General features: G+C 51.7%; 7 protein-coding genes across 7 annotated transcripts; 3 read left to right on the forward strand and 4 right to left on the reverse strand.

Annotated features, from left to right (window-relative positions):
• Positions 1 to 770: 770 nt before the first annotated feature.
• On the reverse strand, positions 771 to 2,453 carry BO83DRAFT_336718 (uncharacterized protein). Its single transcript, XM_025528457.1, has 6 exons — positions 1,995 to 2,453; positions 1,892 to 1,928; positions 1,758 to 1,828; positions 1,315 to 1,694; positions 1,193 to 1,254; positions 771 to 1,134 (listed from the first exon to the last, which is right to left on the reverse strand). Exons 1-6 carry the CDS (start codon positions 2,187 to 2,189, stop codon positions 779 to 781), a joined length of 1,101 nt encoding a protein of 366 aa, XP_025389027.1. The 5' UTR covers positions 2,190 to 2,453; the 3' UTR covers positions 771 to 778.
• Positions 2,454 to 2,766: 313 nt separating this feature from the next.
• Positions 2,767 to 5,080, forward strand: BO83DRAFT_436943 (trichothecene efflux pump). Its single transcript, XM_025535989.1, has 9 exons — positions 2,767 to 2,986; positions 3,039 to 3,072; positions 3,153 to 3,205; positions 3,274 to 3,775; positions 3,835 to 3,927; positions 3,994 to 4,108; positions 4,163 to 4,229; positions 4,293 to 4,457; positions 4,528 to 5,080. Exons 1-9 carry the CDS (start codon positions 2,837 to 2,839, stop codon positions 5,065 to 5,067), a joined length of 1,719 nt encoding a protein of 572 aa, XP_025389028.1. The 5' UTR covers positions 2,767 to 2,836; the 3' UTR covers positions 5,068 to 5,080.
• Positions 5,081 to 5,748: 668 nt separating this feature from the next.
• Positions 5,749 to 10,265, reverse strand: BO83DRAFT_311511 (phospholipid-translocating P-type ATPase domain-containing protein; the record flags this gene model as incomplete). The annotated part of the gene is made up of 3 exons (XM_025527474.1): positions 5,749 to 6,607; positions 6,669 to 6,898; positions 6,981 to 10,265. 3 exons carry the CDS (start codon positions 10,263 to 10,265, stop codon positions 5,749 to 5,751), a joined length of 4,374 nt encoding a protein of 1,457 aa, XP_025389029.1.
• Positions 10,266 to 10,293: 28 nt separating this feature from the next.
• BO83DRAFT_426520 (uncharacterized protein) lies at positions 10,294 to 12,492 on the reverse strand (the record flags this gene model as incomplete). Its single annotated transcript, XM_025535288.1, has 2 exons — positions 10,294 to 10,588; positions 12,233 to 12,492. The coding sequence occupies 2 exons, from the start codon at positions 12,490 to 12,492 to the stop codon at positions 10,294 to 10,296; spliced, it is 555 nt and encodes a 184-aa protein (XP_025389030.1).
• A 260-nt stretch (positions 12,493 to 12,752) lies between these two features.
• On the reverse strand, positions 12,753 to 14,910 carry BO83DRAFT_19159 (iron-containing alcohol dehydrogenase). The gene is made up of 5 exons (XM_025526552.1): positions 14,662 to 14,910; positions 13,560 to 14,612; positions 13,455 to 13,479; positions 13,378 to 13,385; positions 12,753 to 13,310 (listed from the first exon to the last, which is right to left on the reverse strand). Exons 2-5 carry the CDS (start codon positions 14,436 to 14,438, stop codon positions 13,014 to 13,016), a joined length of 1,209 nt encoding a protein of 402 aa, XP_025389031.1. The 5' UTR covers positions 14,439 to 14,612; positions 14,662 to 14,910; the 3' UTR covers positions 12,753 to 13,013.
• catA (catalase catA) lies at positions 14,887 to 17,813 on the forward strand. The gene is made up of 3 exons (XM_025526551.1): positions 14,887 to 15,567; positions 15,630 to 15,942; positions 15,995 to 17,813. The coding sequence occupies exons 1-3, from the start codon at positions 15,334 to 15,336 to the stop codon at positions 17,692 to 17,694; spliced, it is 2,247 nt and encodes a 748-aa protein (XP_025389032.1). The 5' UTR covers positions 14,887 to 15,333; the 3' UTR covers positions 17,695 to 17,813.
• Positions 17,814 to 19,681: 1,868 nt separating this feature from the next.
• On the forward strand, positions 19,682 to 20,648 carry BO83DRAFT_416758 (GPI anchored serine-threonine rich family protein; the record flags this gene model as incomplete). Its single annotated transcript, XM_025534718.1, has 5 exons — positions 19,682 to 19,794; positions 19,857 to 19,935; positions 20,002 to 20,136; positions 20,202 to 20,374; positions 20,522 to 20,648. Coding segments are annotated over exons 1-5 (564 nt in total), but the record flags the coding sequence as incomplete, so codon positions are not given.
• Between the last annotated feature and the right edge of the window lie 333 nt (positions 20,649 to 20,981).

A 20,981-nucleotide genomic window follows, 5' to 3' on the forward strand; every position in this document is an offset into this window, starting at 1 on the left:
TTACCAAGACACAGCAGGTCTAGGGAAGCCTTTTCGTAGTCTCAGTGGTGCTTGGGCTAGCCGACTAGTCACTCTGGCCAACGCATATGCGACACCGGTAGAAAACCGACAGCATGCACGTTGCCTCAGCAAGTAAAAGAGGCTTGATCCTGGGCGTTTCTATTGGACTCGGAGGTCGTGGAAGCTAAAAGCACCACGCTAAGTGGGCCAATTCGATATTAAGCTTGAAATTGCTTGTCCCGCGGATCAGTGGAAAGACAACCCGTCGATTCACGAGCTTCAAACTTATCAATGAGAGGGTTCGAGGAAACCCTACTTGAATGATATCTTAATCCGATTTTATAGAGCTGACTGGCACCCAGCCCTTCGTATGAATCAAATATCTCTTTGCTCTCCCACCAGGGATTACATTATATTTTCCGTCAAGCGTCACCTTCCCCGGAAGTCGTCCGCGGGTTCGACTCGCATGGTTGATGGTTTTTCCCTTCTCGGGGAAACCTTTCCGAATGGGCCCACCTCACATGCCCTAAAGGCGACCTCAGCGCTAAGATCAATAGCTTCTCGACTTTAACCCTTGGTCGCGGTCACGCATGGTGCCATTGGAGCTAGTTACATTGATCGATGAGTGCGTGTGCTAACTTAGTAATTGGTCCGCACACACAACATTGTTCCGTCCATTGCAGGTAAGGACGAACCCGATAGTTAGAGATCACAAATTTATAGACATTATAGATAATATAAAAAAATCTGTGGAGAAATAATTGAACTATACCACGTATCAATCAGTTTCATTTACACTCACATCCGTGGTGACTTGGATGCCTTCATGGGCCCCGATAATCCGCTCCTCTGAGCCATTGCGACTAGCTTCAACATCGGCCCGGCTCTGCCCCGTCATAGTAGTCAGCTTGATACTCGGGTGTCCAATAATGGATCGCCCATTATTGGTCCGACGCGTCGATGTCCCATACATCTTCGACCGACCGGTCGAGTCGCCCTTGGTGGAAAGCCCGAGTAGCCGTTGTAAAGCAGGAAATCGGAAGCTAACAAGCGATTTGAAAGAAGGGATGCAGGCGATGAAGATAGCCACAGCCACTTCGACACTAGACCAATTGAGAGTATTGACGAGTGTCCCTGTTCATGTATCATTAGCCGCAGCACACGCAAGGGTCCAAAGGGAGGGGCAACACACAGGTGTGGTCCTCAGAAAAATTGCTTATGTACGTCGCTCGAATAATACTCGTCACGGAGACCCTAAAAATCGCGGTTATTCGTAACCCCCAGGTGGTTTCCAGCTAAGGGGAACCAGCATACAGCACACCCAATCCAAACATCATCACCAGCCCGGCTCGCTTGCCTAATGTCATATTCAATTGCATCAGTTTCGGAAGAGGGAGAGCGAAGAGCGCTAGATCAGTAGCCAAGCGGATCCCGAAGGAGATGTAGTAAAAGGCCGTCAGAGATAGACATTGGCCTTTGACGTTGTCGCTAGCATCCCATGCCTTGTGAATCGGTGAGCATTGGAAGATCACGACAAATGTTTCCTCGATTGTTTCAGCGACAAGGAGGCCCATGAGGCTCCAGCAAGCAATTCGAAACGCTTTTCCAGGGAAGATCTGCAGATAAAGGAGGCAGAATGAGATCTTGACGGTGCCGAGGGCGAGAAGATACGCAATCATGCTGACAAAGTCAAGCTGTAATTCAATGAGAATTCAATCAGCACATTAACAGTCTCGTTTCTTCAGTGTATTTTCAACCTTTAGAAACATCTCCAGCTTCTCCGAGCTATGTATCGTCGCAATGTGTTTTCCGTAGCCATATCGGGTCACTGTCGGAGGAAAACTTGTCAACTCTATTCATTGGTGTATGATTTTGATTCATGGCGGCTTACTCCAGATACACACAAAGCACAGGACGAATGTGAAGATCTTGAGCAATCAAGTGTCAGTGACTGGGAGAGCATGAGCAAATTCTAACAGGGCCAGGAAGCGTACCCAGCTGGCCACACATAAAACATCATCCAAGTTTATCCCTGAGAGGTAGCGAAGTCGGACGAACAGACGGACTGAGAGCCCAACGGTCGCAATCGCGAGAAGAACGGTGTTGCAGGCAATAATTGACGATACTCGAGATGCCTTCAGGTCGACTGGAGGGTCGGTCGACGACACCTCCTTCCATACGACTTCCATGGAAGGGTGTCTATGTGGCCTGGCGAGAACGAAAGAAGGGCGAGGGAAGTCGCAGTCCGGGTCAGATTCCAGAGAGTCTACATTTGCGGGGGCATTTCGAAACGTTATGTCTTAAGATACATTATTAGTACGAGGTGCAGGATGCAGGATTCAGGATGCTGGGATGGGATTTCGCCGAGCGACCCGTCTCGAGGTTTCGGTTGGCTGAGTGAGGAGAGACCACAATCCATGGACATTAATCCTCTGGAGACGATTGAGCAAGACTGGTCCTGGCCATATGGTAAAGAACAATTTACGTGCTCCACCCGCTCCCGTGACGAAAATGCTAGTTGTCCAACTAATATGGTGTCGTGACACCGTCGGACACCACGACGGCACTAGGCAGGGATCACAAAGTGCCCTAATTTCACCCCTCTCAAATCGGCCTTCTTCACAGATGGTTTGATGTCCTGGACTGGGTCCAGGCCAACCGTTTCCATTCCGATTCGTCATGGCTTCAATTCTGCGCCGGCGTCTGCTGCTTTATCCGCAATTTCTCTTCCCACGTTTTAACCGGCTTTTCTTTTAATTCTACCCCCCTGTCTCCTTCCTTTCCTCATTCTTTTTCGCAAATCCGCTTCCGCCAGTGATTTTTCTAAGGCAGGATAATGGACCAAAAAAATGTCGGTGAGCTAACGGCCACCCCTGTCGACTTAGATGAACTGCCGGCCGGATACTACTGCAGTAAGAACTTTGTCGGCTCTCTCATTGCCGTGTGTTTGATGGCCATCAGTCTCTACCTGGGCTATGTCTTACCAGTCAGTCCCTCCATTCATTACTGCAGCAAGCCTGTCGCTGACTATCAATTAGGTAAACAGCTTGAGCGCTATCAATGCTGACCTGGGTAAGTTGATCTCCCCTCTAAAGATGGACTACCCGGAACTATCAGCCAATAGTTGCTGACTGACTGTCTTTTACTTGCAGGGCCGGACCCCAGCTACAGCTTGATCTCGACCGTTTTCACACTGATCTCCGGAGTATGAGCATCCTTCTTTTGCTAAAATATGCTCCTTCCAAGAATACAGACTTGCTAAGCACAATATAGGTTGGCCTCCTCCTAGTTGGCCGCTTAGGAGACCTATTTGGTCGCCGATACATCCTGATTGGAGGGCAACTCCTCGGCCTCATCGGTGCCATAGTCTGCGCAACAGCCAAAACCGTTCCCACCGTCATCGGAGGCAGTGTCCTCTGCGGTCTGGCTGCTGCAGTGCAATTAACTTTCAGCTTCGTGATCGCTGAGCTGGTCCCCAACCGTGCTCGTCCGGTTGTCAACGCCGGCATCTTCATCACAACGCTGCCATTCTCTGCGTTCGGTTCTCTGATTGCAGATCTGTTCATCGCCAACACCGCCCGCTCCTGGCGCTGGACCTACTACCTGAACATCATCACCTGTGGTCTATCTATCATTCTGCTGGTTTTGTTCTACTTCCCTCCTGGCTGGGATGCCAAGCGTGGAAATGAAAGTCGCATCGATGGTCTCAAGAAATTCGACTACATTGGCTTTCTCCTGTACGCCGGTGGACTGATTCTGGTCCTGCTTGGTCTCTGTAAGCTTCCCGGACAGCTCTGACTCGGTTCTCATAGGGTGCTAACGCAATTTCATCAGCATGGGGTGGCACATCGTATGCATGGCACTCAGCCCATGTCGTTGCTGTTCTGGTCATCGGATTCGTCTGCTTGCTTGCTTTTGCTCTATATGGTACGTGAGCCAGCCATGCACGGGAGACTACTTAGTAAACTGACTCACTCCCTTCCCAATCAACAGAAATCTTCGTTCCCTTGCAGCAGCCCCTTCTTCCCATGTCCTTACTCCGAAACCGTGGATATGCCGGTGCGGTGTGCTCGGCCCTAGTAGGAAACATGGTCTACTTCTCCATGAGGTATGCTTATAACCCCAGCCTCCTTGATGTCAATCTAATGACGAATCATTACAGTCTCCTCTGGCCAACCGCCATCACCGACCTCTACACCACCGATACCATCAAAACCGGTTGGCTTTCAGTGAGTGACCCTCCCCTATCACCGCCAGACCACCCCTCCCTTCTAACCACATCCCAATCACAGATCTCCACCGGCGCCGGCGTCATCATCGGCGAAGTCGCCGCCGGCATCCTAATGAAACCCGTGGGATACACCAAATACCAACTGATCATAACCACTCTAATGATCACCGCATTCTCGGGCGCCCTGGCATCCATTAACCAATACCGCCAGGCATACGGCATCGCAGTACGCTTATCCCCAATCCTTCCCCCCCCCCCCCCACCCCATCGCAATGTTACTAAGATAGATCGAATAGTTCACCGCCATCGGTGGCTTCTGGGTCGGCTACCTCGAATTGATAACTATAATCATGTGCCCATTGTACTGCTCACCCCAAGATATCGGCCTCGCAAGCGGCTTCCTCGGCTCCGCCAAGCAAGTCGCCGGCACCATCGCCACCGCCATCTACGTCGCCATCCTGGACAACCGCATCGCGGTGGACTTGCCGCGCGATGTGTCTGCCGCCGCGTTGAATGCTGGTTTACCTTCATCGTCGCTGACGGATCTGCTTGAGGCGGTGTCAGCGGGGACGACGGCCGCGTATGATGCTGTCCCCGGCATGACGGCGAGTATTCTGGGGAAGGTGACAGAGGCGGTGAAGACGGCGTATTCGCAGTCGTTTCGCACGGTGTTTTTGGCGAGTATTGCGTTTGGTGGGCTGTCTGTGATTGCGGCGTGTTTCGCCGAGGGAGTAGATGCGAGGTTTACAAAGGATGTGGCGGCGAAATTGGGAGGTCTGGATGGGGATGGGAAAGGGGGGAGTGAGGAAAAAATGAAAGATGGAGGGGAGGTTTAGATGTGTGTTTGGGGGTTTTTTGTGTATGTGGATACTATATTAGGCATGATATATTGGGGCCATATTCAAGAGCTTGAATTACAGTTTCTTTGACCACTGGGTTGACTACAGAGGGGGCTAATCTTATGCTGGAAAGTCATGTAATTCACTAATAGATGGCTGTCTATATTACAACACTGCGTTGTGTGTATATATCCGAGGTCGGTATAAACAAGGGAAAGGAAATAAGCTGTTCACGATCGTAAAGGAATTCAGACATTATGTGGTTGAACAAAGACGAAGCACGCCAGCACGGATGCCGAATAGGCAAGCCAGATTTGGCTGAGCTCGAAGGGGTAGGTAGGTAGGTGTTATAATCGGCAGGGCGGGACGTGGAAACAAGATAAGGAAAAACTGAAAATAAAAATGCACCGTGAAGTTGGGGAATACCAATAGAATGAAGAAATTCGAAGGAAAACCGACCAACTCCAGGGTAAATCAAAAAAAGAAAAGGAAGTAAGAAAGAATCACACAAAGGTGACAGATAACTTCCACAGACGGCATCAAAGATCGAAAGTAGATAATGAGAAAGTTGCTGAATAGCTTTTGGTCAAATCGCAACAAGTCGGGAGTGGTGTGTATGTATATCGACAGTTTTCGGGGGTGAAGAGAAGAAGCAGGGGAGGGGGCCTCGGACTCTATCTATACAGGGTATGTCGAGGGGTCGCTTCGGCTTTTGAGTGGACTGTGAGGCATTTGAGGTTCCATGCTGGTGGAATCAACGGCTAGGAGTTGGCTCGAGAAAGCTGATTGGTCTCGACTGGTGCTCTCGGAAGACTCGCGGCGCTGGAGTCCAAAGGCCACGCTGCTGGCGTTGGCGCTGGTCACCTGGCTGCCCAGGTTGGTTGGCGCGCCTTGGGCATCGACTAACGGTGCGACAGGTGTCGAGTCCGCCGTGCGGTCAATGCCATTAGGCACGGGGTAGTCGCGTGTGACATGGGTCTGAGGAGTTTGGCCTCCATCCGAGGGAATGGTCGAGGCTTCGCTGTCCGATGAAGCTGCCAGCTTGGTGACACCGGGTGGCACGTAGGCTTCGTACTTCTTCAAATAATCGAATTGGCCCAGGATGACTTGTTCTCGAACGATGTCGACATCCAGAGGGAAGTAAACTTTCTGAATGCACTTGATGACGAATCGTGGGATAAGACACATCACTACGGTCAGAAGGAGGACCACCCAGAATGACAGCGCGCCATAAACCTGGTGAGCGGCGCCATAGAAAGTCGACGATGACTCAAAGGATGAGTAGACACCAGTCCAGAAGAAGATCAACAGTGAACTGATCGCGTTAATCAAGCTGGAGAGCCAATCCCATCGGTACATGTTCATCATCACGTAAGTGTTGCTAGCAACCACAGCACAGGTGGCGACTAGTACACCCACGCGATACCGATCGTCGATGCTGAGTCCGTTTTCTGTTTGGAAATTGGCCACCGAGTACAGCCTGTACGGCATGAAGAAACAGATAATGGATTGGTAGAAGCCGTCGAACATGTAGATCCTGATCAACCGTTAGCTTGAACTTCAATACCGCAGACTTGGGACATAGCAGGCGGACTCACCAGAACTTCAACTGCGTCCACTCCTTACGCTCAATACCACGCATGTAGAGCTGCGGTACGGCCAGAGACACCCTATCGTCGACATCCTGATCGAATATTCCCATGAAAATGACGGGTAGGGAGGTGAAGGCAACGTTCACCAGGGTAATATACGTGTATTCGAAGAGGTAGGAGCCATCGAAGTTATCATAAATCGAATACCAGAATAGCGCGAACGTCCACACCAAGTTCTAGGGCAAAATTAGCGTCAGAGCTCTTGAGCCAAGCTAGGACCCGCCGTTCGCTCCAGCGGGAACCTAGAGGGTTGCTTACCTTGTAGAAGAAATTGGCCGTCGTCTCGCCCAGCCGCCGATACGACCATCGTCCATGAACGAGAATGAGACGCTGTAGGAATCGGAACTGACCGATGGCGTAATCGGCACACATGACTGCCTGACGACCTTCCTCTCCTGCAATACCTACACCGACATCCGCTTTTTGGATCATGGCGACATCGTTGGCGCCATCTCCAATCGACAAAGCCATGATGTTCAAACCAGTCTTGACCATATCAACAACCGCCGCTTTTTGGGCGGGACTGACACGGCAACAAAGGACGGACTTGCAGCGCCGGCAAAGCAACAGGAATTTCTGCCTCAGGGCATCGTCCAACATCAAACGAAGACAGTCCCCATCGAGGACAAGGGCATGGGTCGATGGGGGTGGCGAGTGGTCCTGGCGTGCCGCGGCTAATTCCTCGTCCGAGCCAGTAATTCCGAACTGTTCGAGTTTGCTGTCCAGCTCCTTGGCAGCCATATCAGAATCCGGAGCACTCAATACCATGATATCCATGTCGTTGTTCAGAAGGTTGCAGGAATAACCGATATTGATGGCCGTTTCGATCTTATCACCTGTCAAGACCCAGAGCTTGATACCGGCGTCAGCCAACAAAGAGATGGTATCGGGCACACCATCCTGCAGCCGATCTTCGATTGCCGTGCCACCCAGAAGCATCAGATCCTGTTCAATGATACCTGCGACCTCATCCAGTTTCTCTTCGCGATCCACAATGGCTGCTGCTGCCACGTCGTGCTTAAGACTCCACTCGCGGTAGAATTCCTCGTCGAGAATACGTTCTGCCACGCAGAGCACACGGAGACCTTCTTGAGCGAAGGTCTCAAGGTGCTGTGAGGTGACATCCCTCAACTGCCGTTGTTGACCAGGAGCCAAGCGAGAGTAAATGACCGTGTCAGCACCCTTACACAACAGACGGATGGTTCCGTCCGGCATTTGAACGATAACACTCATTCTCTTACGCGTCGAGTTGAACTCCAAGATGTTCAGGATCCTATAACTGCGTTCTTCACCCATGATGTTAACAAGGAGCCTATCTCCCGAGCGACCCATCGCTGTGAACCCACAGTCTCGAGCAGTAGCCACCAAGGCAGCCTCATCGGGAGACTGGGCTTTGAACTCAATTTGCGGGGGGTCACCCGGAATCCGTTCCGTAACCACAGTGTGGCACAAAGCCAGCGCGGCCATGAAAGTCTCGACAGCCTGCTTCTGGGCATCACCGGACGCACCCCCTAGGTCCGCTGCGTACTGAGGCGAGACAAAGGTCAGATTTTCGTCCTTGAGATATGGGTTGTCGTGCAGTTGACGCAGTCGCTGCAGCATTTCCACGCGACCGTCGCTAATACGTTGGCGAGCCTTGGCAGCTTCCTCCTCCACATTCAACAAACCCTGGCGTCTCTGCATGCCCAACTGGGCCTCAGTATAGGCCTCACCGTATGCGACGCCGTTGACCGTACATTTCTTGAACTCCATAACGTTTTGCGTCAAAGTACCTGTTTTGTCCGAGAAGATATACTCGATCTGCCCGATGTCATCTGAGATGTTCCAGGCCTTTGGGACGCAAGACATCTGAAGCCGCTCGTAATACATGTGCTGGTCGAAGAATATGAAGAGCGCTTGGATCCAGCGCACGATTTCCAGTGAGATGTACAAGGCAATGGGAACCAAGTTCTGAAAGAGAACCACACCCACCCAGAAGGCAACGACACCCTCCACCGCGGGGGATCCACCATAAGAGCCGTATTCGAAGAAAGTTAGGGACGCGTCATCCAGTCCCCAGGCAAAACCGTTGATGAAACCGGATATCAAGCACATGATAAAGAGGATCGCAAAGTTGTAAATAACGTTCCAGTTCATGTTACGTGCCATTTGTGGTCGCTTGGTCGGAGTGATACCCTGATTCAGCATGATCTTTGATTCCGAACCGGTGAACAAGGCCACACCCAACGCCCACTCTGTGTTCTGAAGGCTGCAGCCACGGAGGAGAATATTGTTTATGGTGATGGGCTCTACCCGTTCCTGGGGCGGCGCCTCGGGATCGTCCAGTTGGTTATAGTAAATGGCACCGCTGAACGAATAGAGATTCGCATGCGGGGGAGGGCTTTCTATAACGAATTCCGCTCTTTCACAGTCGCGAGCATTCCGTACTGCGCGACCACAGTTAAGGGCATGGCGAACCTTCAAATTGGTCTCCCCGTCCAGGTTTTTGGTTTCCACATAGCAGGCACCGTCCGGGTCAGAGGTTGAGAGAATCACCATGTCCGCGGGAATCTGGTCACCGTTGTACAGCCGCACAAAGTCACCGACGTTGACATCCTTCCAATGCTGACGCTTAAAGCGAGCCTGCCCGGAAGCAGTCTTGGTCGGGTTGAGGATGTCGCCCTTGACGCGGCCCAAGGCCGCATTTCTGCCGGAAGGATCTGCATGATCCGGCCAATCTCCAGAAGCACGGGCATCGAGGGACACGGCCCTCAACTCAATCGGAGAGGTAGGTTCCACGGATGGCCGGGCATCCGCCATCTCAACATCTCCAGCCACGTCTTTGTCGGCGGACTTGCGGCGCACGAGCTTCTTCATGGCACGGTAGGTGAATACGGTGGCCCGAGTACAGGCCTTTTTGAACTTTCGCCAGGCGGACACATTGTCAAGGGTGACATTGACATTGTGCCAATCGGTCAGACGGTAAACCGGGGAGTTGTTGAGTTCGTTATCGGATACCGTTCGCCTCCAGTCCTCGATAGCATCCTTGATCGAAGTGACCACAACGATAATGATCAGGGGTACAGCACTCAAGCCCGGGTCGGCATCTCCAAAGATGGAGAAACACTGCAGAATGATGACGAATAAGAAGTAAAGATTGGCGATGTTGTGGAACTGCAACCACAAGTTCTTCGGGATGAACGTCAATGGCGTGTAGATAGAAGTGCGAATCTTGTTGCGGGGATAAACGTTCTTCAGATTGCCTTCCTCGTCCCGCTCGCTGTCCGGGATGGGAAGGTTAAAGTAGACTTTCCGCGATGAAGCGGTTTCTGTTTCATTGCTTTCTGACCCTGCGGTTGCTGCATCAGTTATGTTGTTCTGCGTATTACGACGGTTGCCCCGTTCCAGGATGGAGACTCTCTTCCGAAGACCGCTGGCGGCGGTCATGCGTTTCGTCGCCCATCGTGCGCGCTTGGTGGATTTGGCTTCCTGGTCGGGAATCGGAGGAACCTCGTCGGAGGCCCGACTCAGTTCCTCGTCCCCTTTCCCTTGTATGGGATCCATTTACAATGGGTGAATTCCCGAACTATGTTCAGCGGCGGGCGGCAATCATCGGATCGGTTAAGACGGAGGGGCCCTGCGTGAGGCGGCCACGCAGGCCTTCGGGGAGCAGCAATCGCAGCCGCGCAGTTAATTGACCGGATGACGAAGGATAGCGGATGTGAGACAGGGAGCAGAAATTCGTCACGATAGTCTGCTCCAGACCCGGTCGCTTCTTCGAACCTGACGAACGGCGGGGAGGACAGGCGGGGGGGGAAAAGGTCGTTCGCGAGATCGCAACGATCGGAGGGTTCGGCGAGAGTAGCAGAAAACCAAGTGTAGCGGAGCTGGCAGGGTAGATCAAGGGCAGACGGGGCTTGACGCGCGTATCGGGAGTGGGTGAGCGACGCGGGAGGTATCGAGGGGCAGTCGAGTGTCAGCAACAGTAAGATGCCAGGAGGTGGAATGCGGAGGGAGGTGGAGGGAGTCAAAAGAGACAGGATGGCTGGCAGAAAGACCCGGGGCTGGAAGGGAAGGAGGAGGCAGTGAGAGTAATACTACTACTACTACCAATTAACTACTAGTCAGTAGAGTGAGGAGGCGAGCTCAAGCCTGAGCCGGGACTGACCGGCGACGAGCCCCAATTCGTGGATGCCGCACTGAGGCAACCCGTCCACTAATCCCCATTGAGCCACTCACAAGCCTCCATCTGGTTAGTACGGGCGCTGACTCAGTCCTCCCCCCGGTCGGCTTAGTTAAGCTGAAGGGGGCTTCTTCGGCTTTTCTCTCGCCTTCTGCTCAATTTGGCTCGGATTTTTAAGGTTTTTCCTTCCATCTTCCGCTATCCGTTCTGTTCTCGGAGTCGGGGTGCCGGAGTCAACCAGGTCAAAGGGAAAAAAAATAAAAATAAAAATAAAAAAGGGTTGGCTCCAGTGGCGGTTTCCTTGTACCCTGGATCCGCAAGGCTGGGTCGACGTCGATTTTGCTGCTGACGGTTTGCTTAGTAGTATTAGCAAGTAACCAACACGAGGTACTATCCAGCATCCATCCAGTGCTACTGTAAAATGCATTGCCCCTCTGGACGACGGGGCAGAGTGGCTGCTTATCAATCCGGAATGGACCATCTTGCCTCTTTCAGTATTCTCTTGCGCGGAGTATCCGCCGTCATAATATTAATGCAACATTTATCCAGTACTAGTATTGTTTCCGCTTAGCCTGCTCGGATCCGAACGATCAACTTTCTCAGGGCAATGGTTTTTGATTGCTGCTGTGAGAGAGAAGGCTGCGTAGATTATAATACTACTAGTAGTCATACTAAGCACACTAATGCAATGTATCTCCATGGAAATTGGCTGTGCCTTGCGCTCAGGGCAGCAGGGTTGATGTGGTAATCTGTAGTTGCATTTGAAGAGTAGTATAGTCATCTAAATATATACTCTCGGTAGGAGTTGTCACAGCCGCATAGGGATAAAGGGAGGATAAGGCTGTACTAGTTGGTAAGTAAGCTGACGGAGATCACTAGTAGTAAGCATCACCATCAGAAGCTGTTGACTAGGGATAGAATGTTCCCCGTAGCTAAAGCAAATAATGAAATAACTAACTAATATTCACCAACATCAATAGTTGTTCTCTACAACTAGCAGCTGCATGTTCGGGGCATGCTTTCAACTGACCGCTTACCTTTATAGAATATTCTGCCGCAAAATTATGCAAGTACAACAGGCAGTGGAAGCAATGCTTGAAACTTTTAGATTAATGTGCTGTTCCTGCAGACGTACTAGATAATCATCAATTGCATTACTCAAAAGCACCCTAATAGGTTTGAGGGCTATTCTGCTTGCTTCTATAGATAATTGTTCACCAATCGCGAGCAACAGTAAGAATCATGAAACTGCAGGAAGACTAGCACACCGCCTACTGATCGACATTATCATCATTGTTTACTCTTATTCCCATCGTCCACTCTTCCCCCAACCCCTCCTCTCTCTCACTTCCACTGTCCAGCATCTTCAATTCCCTTGGCAACCTTCCGGGCTCCATCTTCCACGCCGCTGCCCACACTCCCCAGTGCATCGCCAACAGGCTTCCCTGCGCTCCCCGTGGCGCCGGTGATGGTATCGCCGATACCTCGCCCCGCGGCGCCTGTCACCCCGCCAACAGTGCGAGAGACGCCGCCGACCGCGTTGCCGAGGGTCGATGTGACGAATTTGGCCGCGCCAGTCACTCCGGAATCCTGATTTCCCAAAGGCATGTTCACTGCGGTCTGCTAGATGTTTTTAACAGGTGATGGTGTATATGCCGTACGCAGAATCTGAAAAGTATCTGTTGGTGGAGCTTATGGCTCAGTAATCAATCTCTACGTGAGTCAGTCTGACTACATACCTCAGGGGCTGTCACGTTCAGATGGGCAGCAACTCGCAATTATGTGCATCCATGACCGGAGATGCCAGATGGCATCGCGAAGATATACTGTCTAACTAGTCTAACTGCTACCTGCTAACTAACCTAGGTGCAGTGACCCATGACGTCAGTGGAGTCTCGGATGCGCTGCTGTTTCCATTCCTTCCCGCGTGCTTTCTGGACGCGCGTCCACAACCCATCCCACAGATATTGGACTCTTGAACAAACCAGAAGCACGAAAAGGGATCAAAATAACAGCTTACACTTCTAGGGCAGTCTGCCACTTCTTCGTGGTGGAACATACTCCTAGAAGCATAGTACGACGAAGTGGGAATTCAAGGCGCCTCGGTCGACCCGCCGCATAATACTTGTTTACCGAGCCATTTCGAGGATCTGCAGCACACCAGCTCTGTCCGGCAGGTTCCCTTTTTCTGCCAAGACGTCGGTCAAAGTCATATCGGCAATCTTGTGCAACTGCTCGTCACTGGTCACGTTGACCTCGGACAGCCGGGATGGCATCCCCAGGAGTTGCACAAATCGTAACATGGCGTCAGCGGCTTCAGTCTCCTGGAACCCCAACACCGAGTTGAAGATGTCGAGGATAATCTCCTGGGCAGCCGCGGTTTGAGGCTTGGTGTATCGCAACGTCGCGGGTAAGATGATGCAACTCTACACAAAACGTGAAAGGTTAGTCGGCTGCCTGTCCACAATTGGTGGCTTTCTCGGATTTAGTTACCGTGACTCCTGAACATACGTAGAACGATTAGTGGCTTTCTACTTTCCGCAGCTTGAAGTGGTTTCTGCATCACTTACCATGCTGCACACCAGCGACACTTCCCTGTTGTGCAGAAGTTCGGTGGTCAGTAGCCTTTATCGCAGTACAGTCGATGTAGATGCGCCATCGAAGAGCGGACTCACAAGTTGATGGCCGATTGCATGGCTTGGACCCATATGAATCTTCCATTGAATGAAGGGCAGGAGAGCGTCTCGTGAGCCGCGCTGACATTCCGAAATGCCTTTGAGCAATTCCTCTTCATCACGCTTTTCCTGACCGGTGTGATAATCCTTGAGACCCTGGATCAGGATTGGCAGCGCCTTTTTGATGTGCTCCGTGGCTTCCTCGTGGCACTCAGGATTGCACAGTGTCTCCACGAAATGATCCACAGCCCGCACACCCGACGCCAGCCACAAGTGTGAGGGCATGGTACTGGCGATCCGCGGGTCCATCAGGATCAAGCTCGGGGATCCCTCGGGATGCACAAAGTGCTGTTTCTTGCCCTGAGCATTGGTGCCGCTGGCATAGTGGTTCCACTCCCCGGCGCTGAGACTGGTCGGCACGCAGATGAGCTTGGTGGTGGGTGCGTTGATCCCCTCGGGGCCAGCCAGACCGTAAACCTGATCAACCAGGGCTTCCATATCGTCAGTGCCGAAGCCGGCTGGGAGAGTCGCACTGAGCATGACGGCGATCTTGCATGCGTCAGAGTAGGAACCGGACCCGATGGAGATGACAGCCTGAATGCCCTGTGACTGAATGGTATGGGCAATATCCATGATGTCCCGGTACGGGGAGTGACTTCCCACTCCCGTTCTCTTTTGTAGCACACAATCGGATAGACGGGCCTCCAAGTCTTTGATCATGGATGTTTTGGTGTCGAGGGTCGTGCTCACGACTAGTAGGATGCGAGACGCTCCCCATTCCTCCAAAGCGGTCGGAATATCATCCAGGTAGGAGGCCTCAAAAATGGCATCGTGGCCCTCGCGACCGTCTAGGTCGAGTTGCTTGATCCTCTGCCGCATGGTCTGGGCGTGTTAACTTGGTTGAAGAGGTGGTCGACGAATTGATTCGATTGGGGACGAGCAGCACGACGGCAAAGCTTGGATAGGTACTAGCTCTGACACGTCTGGATGAACATAAACCGGATGCTACGCGGGGTACAAGTAATCGGCAATTTCGCGTGTGCAGCCGCTAGTCTAGTAGACAGTCAGACTGGACTGAACTAATCAATACGAGGTTACTAACGATGGATGCTCCCGGGAGGCCAAGCCTCAAGGTAATGATCGGAGACACTGGTTGGAGGTACTGGTACAACACATGGCCGTAGTGCAAATTGATGCACGCTTAGAAAAGATGCTCCACTGTCTCAGGTTTCAGGCTTAAGGGCTCAGCAATCCTGGAAACCGCAAGATGATGCGGTGCATGCTGGATGGCAAATGCATCACAATCCTTATCGCTTATCGGACCGCCTTTGCCGATGAGGACCGACTGGGAATAACATCATAACATCACCACCTACCACCGCCAGTGAACGCTGCAAAGAGCGCCTCCAAGTACCACCCATTCGTGGGAAGACAGTCTGATTTTAGCTCAATGTCCAGACCCTGAATATTGTGGATAAGAAGCCTGCAGATTGCTAAGCATTCTAAGCACCGGATGGATCTGGGGAAGAAAGTGGTCACGGTGACGTCTCGGTCGCAACGTCATGGTTACGTGCCAGACAGCCAATCCGACCACCCCCATTACAGAGGATGTTTGACTGGCTCGCAGAACTGGGAAGCGCTCCGATGATCACATATCGTTTATACATAATGTACGCTCGCCCCCCCGGTCGCTGGAATTGTTTGGTTGTCATCCACCAGCTTTTATCGAATTCCCTACCACTGGCTTTATTCACAGCAACCCCACAGTATCACCATGGCCACGGTCATTGCCGAAGGGCTTGAGAAAGCTCACGAAGCCGTTAAGACGGCTTCATCTAAGAACAAGAAGACGGTCGACTTGGAACGCGACATGGTCGATGTTACCACTGAGCAGCGTCAGACCACCGACCACGGCGTGCCCATTAGCAATACCGACAATTGGCTGCGGTCAGTCGACGACCGTCGCACAGGTCCATCGTTGCTAGAGGATCAGATTGCGCGCGAGAAGGTACTCCCACATGCCTACGTTGATTATCGTGGAGAGGTATGCAGTGGCTGATCGTATCCTAGATTCACCGATTCGACCACGAGCGGATTCCCGAGCGTGTCGTCCATGCCCGTGGAACCGGCGCTTTCGGAAACTTTAAGCTACTCGAAAGCTGTGAGGACGTGACCTATGCCAAGGTCCTAACCGACACATCGCGGAATACACCGGTCTTCGTCCGCTTTTCCACCGTGCAGGGCAGCAAGGGAAGCGCCGACACGGTGCGTGATGTTCGTGGATTCGCAACCAAATTTTACACAGACGAGGGTAATTGGGACCTGGTTGGAAACAACATCCCGGTCTTCTTCATCCAGGACGCTATCAAGTTCACTGATTTCGGTACGTCCATCCCAATCCATTCTCTTACCCCTGACTTGACTAATTGGCGCAGTCCACGCTGTGAAGCCTGAGCCCCATAATGAGGTCCCTCAAGCACAGACCGCGCACAACAACTTCTGGGACTTTTGCTATTTGCACCCAGAAGCCACTCACATGTTCATGTGGGCCATGTCGGACCGCGCCATTCCCCGGTCCTATCGGATGATGCAAGGGTTTGGTGTCAACACTTTTTCACTTATCAATAAGGAGGGCAAGCGCCACTTTGTCAAGTTTATTTGGACGCCTCACCTAGGCGTGCATTCATTCGTCTGGGATGAAGCTCTGAAGCTGGCGGGCCAAGACCCGGATTTCCACCGCAAGGATCTGATGGAGGCCATTGACAACGGCGCATATCCGAAATGGGACCTGTCTATCCAGACCATCCCTGAAGAGAAACAGGATGACTTTGAGTTCGACATTCTTGATGCGACCAAGATCTGGCCAGAGGATCTGGTTCCTCCCCGCACCATTGGTGTGTTGGAACTTAACCGCAACGTGGATGAATTCTTCCCACAGACAGAGCAGGTTGCATTCTGTACATCACACATTGTTCCCGGTATCGACTTCTCCGATGACCCTCTTCTTCAGGGCCGTAACTTCTCCTATTTCGACACCCAGATTAGCCGTCTCGGCATCAATTGGGAGGAGTTGCCCATCAACCGCCCCGTCTGCCCCGTGCTGAACCACAACCGCGACGGTGCCATGAAACACCGCATCACTAAGGGTACCGTCAACTACTGGCCCAACCGCTTCGAGGCGGCAAAGCCGGACGAGCCTGCTCCCCAAGGTGGCGGCTTCGAGTCATACCCCGAGCCGGTACAAGGCCGCAAGAGGCGCGCGTTGAGCCCCAAGTTCCGCGAACATCATTCCCAGGCCCAACTCTTTTACAACTCCATGTCGGAGCACGAAAAGCTGCACATTGTCAAGGCTTTTGGTTTCGAGCTGGACCACTGTGATGACCCTATCGTCTACGAGCGCCTGGCCGGCAAGCGCCTGGCGGAGATCGACCTGACGCTGGCGCAGCAGGTGGCGGAAGTCGTGGGCGCCCCGATTCCCCAAAAGGCCCTCATGGCCAACCACGGTCGGAAGACGATCCATGTTTCCCAGACCGAATTTCCCCCCAAGTCTCCGACTATCGCCAGTCGGCGCATTGCCATCATAATTGGCGACGGATACGACCCGGTGGCCTTCAAGGGCATTCAGACCGCTGTGAAGGTGGCGGGTGCTCTGCCGTTTGTTATCGGCACCAAGCGGTCGCCCATCTATGCGGACGGAGAATCGAAGGAGACATCGCAGGGCATCATCGCCGACCACCAGTACGATGGACAGCGATCGACCATGTTTGATGCCACGTTCATTCCCGGGGGCCCGCATGTGGAGACGCTCCGGAAGAACGGGCAGATGCGGTACTGGATCGCCGAGACATTTGGCCACCTGAAGCCACTGGCTGGTACAGGTGAAGCGGCCGAGCTAATCAAAGAGGCGCTGGGTAGTGTGCTGGACGTGCAAGTGGCCACCAGCTCCAAGCCACAGCCCGTGGAGTGGTATGGCGTGGTCACGGCCGGTGGTGTGCAGAAGCCGGAGAGCTTCAAGGAGAGCGTGCAGATCGCGAAGGGCGCCAAGGATTTCGTGGGCATGTTCTTCTACCAGATTGCGCAGCACCGGAACTACCAGCGCGAATTGGATGGGCTGAGCTCGACGGTTGCCTGGTAAACAGCCTCAATCCTTTTTTAAACTCGGGATGAGGGTGTAAATTGTCATGACGGAATGGTCTGTGTTCATGAGAAATGAGTAATTAGTTGCCTGCAAATGTATGTTAGGATAATGACTACTTAATGCACTTATCAGAAGGATTGAAGCATACTCCTCGTAAGAGTAACATCTCACACCACCGAATCATCTTCGCGATGGGTCAAATATATTAGTACAATCAGATGAAATGTATCACGTCGTGCGCCCCTGACGACCAGTAAGCACTTACCTACTAGCTAACACAACATGTGTGTAGCAACCCTGCAACAAGGGCTGGGATAGAAGATTCAGGATGGGAAGCTTCGTACGGATTGCAACCGGTTGTCAGCGTTGAAGATTTTAATTCAGTGTTATATATATAGTGGTCCAATTTAATAGATACTAGCATCCGACACTCCCCACCGTCAACCCAAAGATCAATACGTGTTCAGAGCGTCGCAGATAGATGAACCTGCGTCGATAACCTAAGTTGTTATAGTTGAATTACATATCTAACGGTCCACAGTACACAGTCACAACCAAGAGTCTCGACCAGAAAGTGGAATCTAATGCCATCCGTCTGAGATACAGATATTACCCCGCTCTACTAACTCCATAATTTTCAATCGGGCGACAGTAAATAGATCGACAATACATTACATCTACAGTGAGGGTGTGTTGCACAGTATCGTTCCTTGTGCAACGAAATCTGCAATTCAGGGGGGGAAGAGGAAAGAAAGTGTGTTCCTGAACTTCCTGCAGTCAAAGAAAAGAAAAAGGGAAAGGGCAGAGCCAGCCACTCAATTTCGGCTTTATCAGGGAATACGAAGACGCGGAGTTTAAAAAAAGGTGGAAGGGAGGGTTTTCTTTCCCGCACTGAACAAAGAGTCAATCGTGTTGTGTTGATTGGGTGGGGAGATAGAGAGTTGAAATACTAGTTATGAAGTTGGTTAGTCTCTCTTGATTAGTTGGGTATGGCTAGTTACAAAGTGGTTAGATGGTTAACCGCCAGGCTTGATAAGGCACCCAGTGGAGCCCCCTTGCGTCTAGCAAAAACAAGTTATCGTGTGAGGATGACGAATTCCAAAATTGATAAGGAGGGAAGCACACAGTGCGACGTGGGAAGCAATACAGGAGATCTACTTACGGGGAGATTAGGATGGGCTGATGGGAGGGGAGAGGGACTGTTAGTATCCTGTGCTGGTTGAGATTTTGAGTTTGGACCTGAGCAGTTGAGGATTGAATTATTATTATGCATGGGGGAAATCTCTGCCAAGATGAGACTACGAGAAGTGGCGGTGCGAGGAGAAGAGAAATTAATTGGAGATATGGAGAAAAAGAGAGTGAGTAAGAGCGAGAAATAGGCCGAGGGAGTGTGATTCTGACAGGTCTTTTCCTCTACCCTACTCTTTCTTTTCTTTTTACTCATGTTCTATCCGCATAAGCTAACAGCCCCATGCGTTATCAATCGAGTGTCTATTGGTCCACGCTGCATCCTGTCCACCTGAAACCAGCCCAATCCTGCGCCAGCATCGATTGCCTGTCATCAGAAACCTCACCATCCCCCGTTCGCCCCGTTCCCTGGTTCCTGTCCAGCCGGCTATATATAGCATGCCTGTTTTTCAAAATGATCCAAAGTATTGAGAAGCCGCCCACTCACAGACCATCGGAGGATCTACTTGACTTGGTGTACTAGTAGTAAGTAGTAAGTAGTATCTAGCAGTAGTTGGCGTTGTTGTTGTTGTCATGTAATGGATCCGGTTCATTCTCCGGGATTCTCTTTGGGGCGGCTAAGACTGAACTGAACTGAACCCGTTGAAGATTCGGTCATCTCGGCCATAAACTAACTAGCAGTATTTGTGAGACACGATGGCAAACTGGATACCCATTAACACTTCTATTTAACCAGGGTCTCCTCCGACATTTTTCTGTCTGTCTTGATTTCTTCCATCACTCTTCTATCATTCTTCTATCATTAATTTTCCAATTGATACCCTTTCCCCTTCTTTAATTAATTCACCTCTGCAACCATGCGTCTCTCTTACGCCGTGTCTCTTCTGCCTCTGGCTGCCTTCGTCGGCGGTTAGTCTACACTCTTATCTTCCCAGTCAATTCTCCGATACAGTCATCTAACTTCTCACTAGCCCTTGAGGTCACCTCCCCCAAGAAGGGCGAAGATATCGATGTCTCCAGCTCCTTCACCGTGACCTGGGATTCCGTCTCGTATGTCCCGTCCCCTCTTTCCCTTATCAGCCCTAAGGAACACCACATATTAACCACCATGCACAGGACTGACCCCACCACCTTCGACCTCTACCTGGTCAACAACGCCGTCTACCCCACTGTAGACAAGAAGGTCGCCTCTGATGTCGAAACCTCCAAGGGATCCTACACTGTGTCTGGCCTGTCCGGCGTCACCGATGGGTATGTTCCTCCACTTCTCTACATTTCATCCACCATCATCACCACCATACTAACAACGAAAACAGCTCCGGCTACCAAATCAATCTCGTCTCCACCTCCTCCACGAATAGCGGTATCCTCGCGCAATCCGAGCAGTTCACCGTCGAGGGTGGTTCCAGCTCCACCACCACCGCCAGCGCCTCCATGACTACCTCCGCCTCTTCTTCTTCTTCCTCTTCCTCTACTGGCACTTCTACTGGTACTGATACCTCCTCCACCTCTTCCTCATCCTCTACTGGATCCAGCTCCATCACCACTGCAAGCACCAGCACAAGCTCCACCTCCAGCAGCAGCACCAGCAAACTAACCACTACTACCTCGGGCGCTAACACTCTGTCGACTACAGCATCCTCCACTCGTTCTGCCTCTGCCTCGGGTACTTCTACTGCCTCTGCCAGCGGTACCGAGACGACTGCCCCCGCCTCCACCGGCGCCGGTATGGCTCTTACTGCACCGATGTCTGTTGCTGCGGGCTTGGTGTTGGGTGTTGTGGCTATGCAGTTGTAAATAAACCATCCCCAAAGCTTTCTATTTGTGGATGGCTGAGATGTAGTGCGGTGGGGTGAGGTGGGGGTGAGGATGTGAATGATTGACGGAGTTTCTCTTCTCGTCTATCTTATTGCTTGTATAGATACATATTTTCTAGCCAAGCTAGTTATTACTTAATGGTTCTATAGCATATATCCATTACATGACTTAATTTTATCACCGAAGAAGGTCCTTGTATATGGTATCCGTGGTTCGGCATTCTTTCTATAAAGTAGTAAAGTAGGCTTTAAGCTGGATGGAATGGACTAAAATCCGTG

This window comes from Aspergillus eucalypticola (genome assembly GCF_003184535.1).
Source record: "Aspergillus eucalypticola CBS 122712 chromosome Unknown BO83scaffold_10, whole genome shotgun sequence".
Taxonomy (NCBI): domain Eukaryota; kingdom Fungi; phylum Ascomycota; class Eurotiomycetes; order Eurotiales; family Aspergillaceae; genus Aspergillus; species Aspergillus eucalypticola.

Bases quoted from the DNA above. Each gene is read 5' to 3' on its own strand.
- BO83DRAFT_336718 (XM_025528457.1), bottom strand. From the start codon at position 2,189: ATGGAAGTCGTATGGAAGGAGGTGTCGTCGACCGACCCTCCAGTCGAC. The intron at 1,695-1,757 runs GTTGAAAATACA...ATTGAATTACAG, and splicing joins AGCTGGAGATGTTTCTAAAG to CTTGACTTTGTCAGCATGAT. The intron at 1,135-1,192 runs GTGTGTTGCCCC...ATACATGAACAG, and splicing joins TTTTTCTGAGGACCACACCT to GGACACTCGTCAATACTCTC.
- BO83DRAFT_436943 (XM_025535989.1), top strand. From the start codon at position 2,837: ATGGACCAAAAAAATGTCGGTGAGCTAACGGCCACCCCTGTCGACTTA. The intron at 4,230-4,292 runs GTGAGTGACCCT...TCCCAATCACAG, and splicing joins TCAAAACCGGTTGGCTTTCA to ATCTCCACCGGCGCCGGCGT. The intron at 4,458-4,527 runs GTACGCTTATCC...TAGATCGAATAG, and splicing joins GCCAGGCATACGGCATCGCA to TTCACCGCCATCGGTGGCTT.
- BO83DRAFT_19159 (XM_025526552.1), bottom strand. From the start codon at position 14,438: ATGCGGCAGAGGATCAAGCAACTCGACCTAGACGGTCGCGAGGGCCAC. The intron at 13,480-13,559 runs GTGAGTCCGCTC...TCTGCACAACAG, and splicing joins ATGCAATCGGCCATCAACTT to GGAAGTGTCGCTGGTGTGCA.
- catA (XM_025526551.1), top strand. From the start codon at position 15,334: ATGGCCACGGTCATTGCCGAAGGGCTTGAGAAAGCTCACGAAGCCGTT. The intron at 15,568-15,629 runs GTACTCCCACAT...ATCGTATCCTAG, and splicing joins ATCAGATTGCGCGCGAGAAG to ATTCACCGATTCGACCACGA. The intron at 15,943-15,994 runs GTACGTCCATCC...TAATTGGCGCAG, and splicing joins TATCAAGTTCACTGATTTCG to TCCACGCTGTGAAGCCTGAG.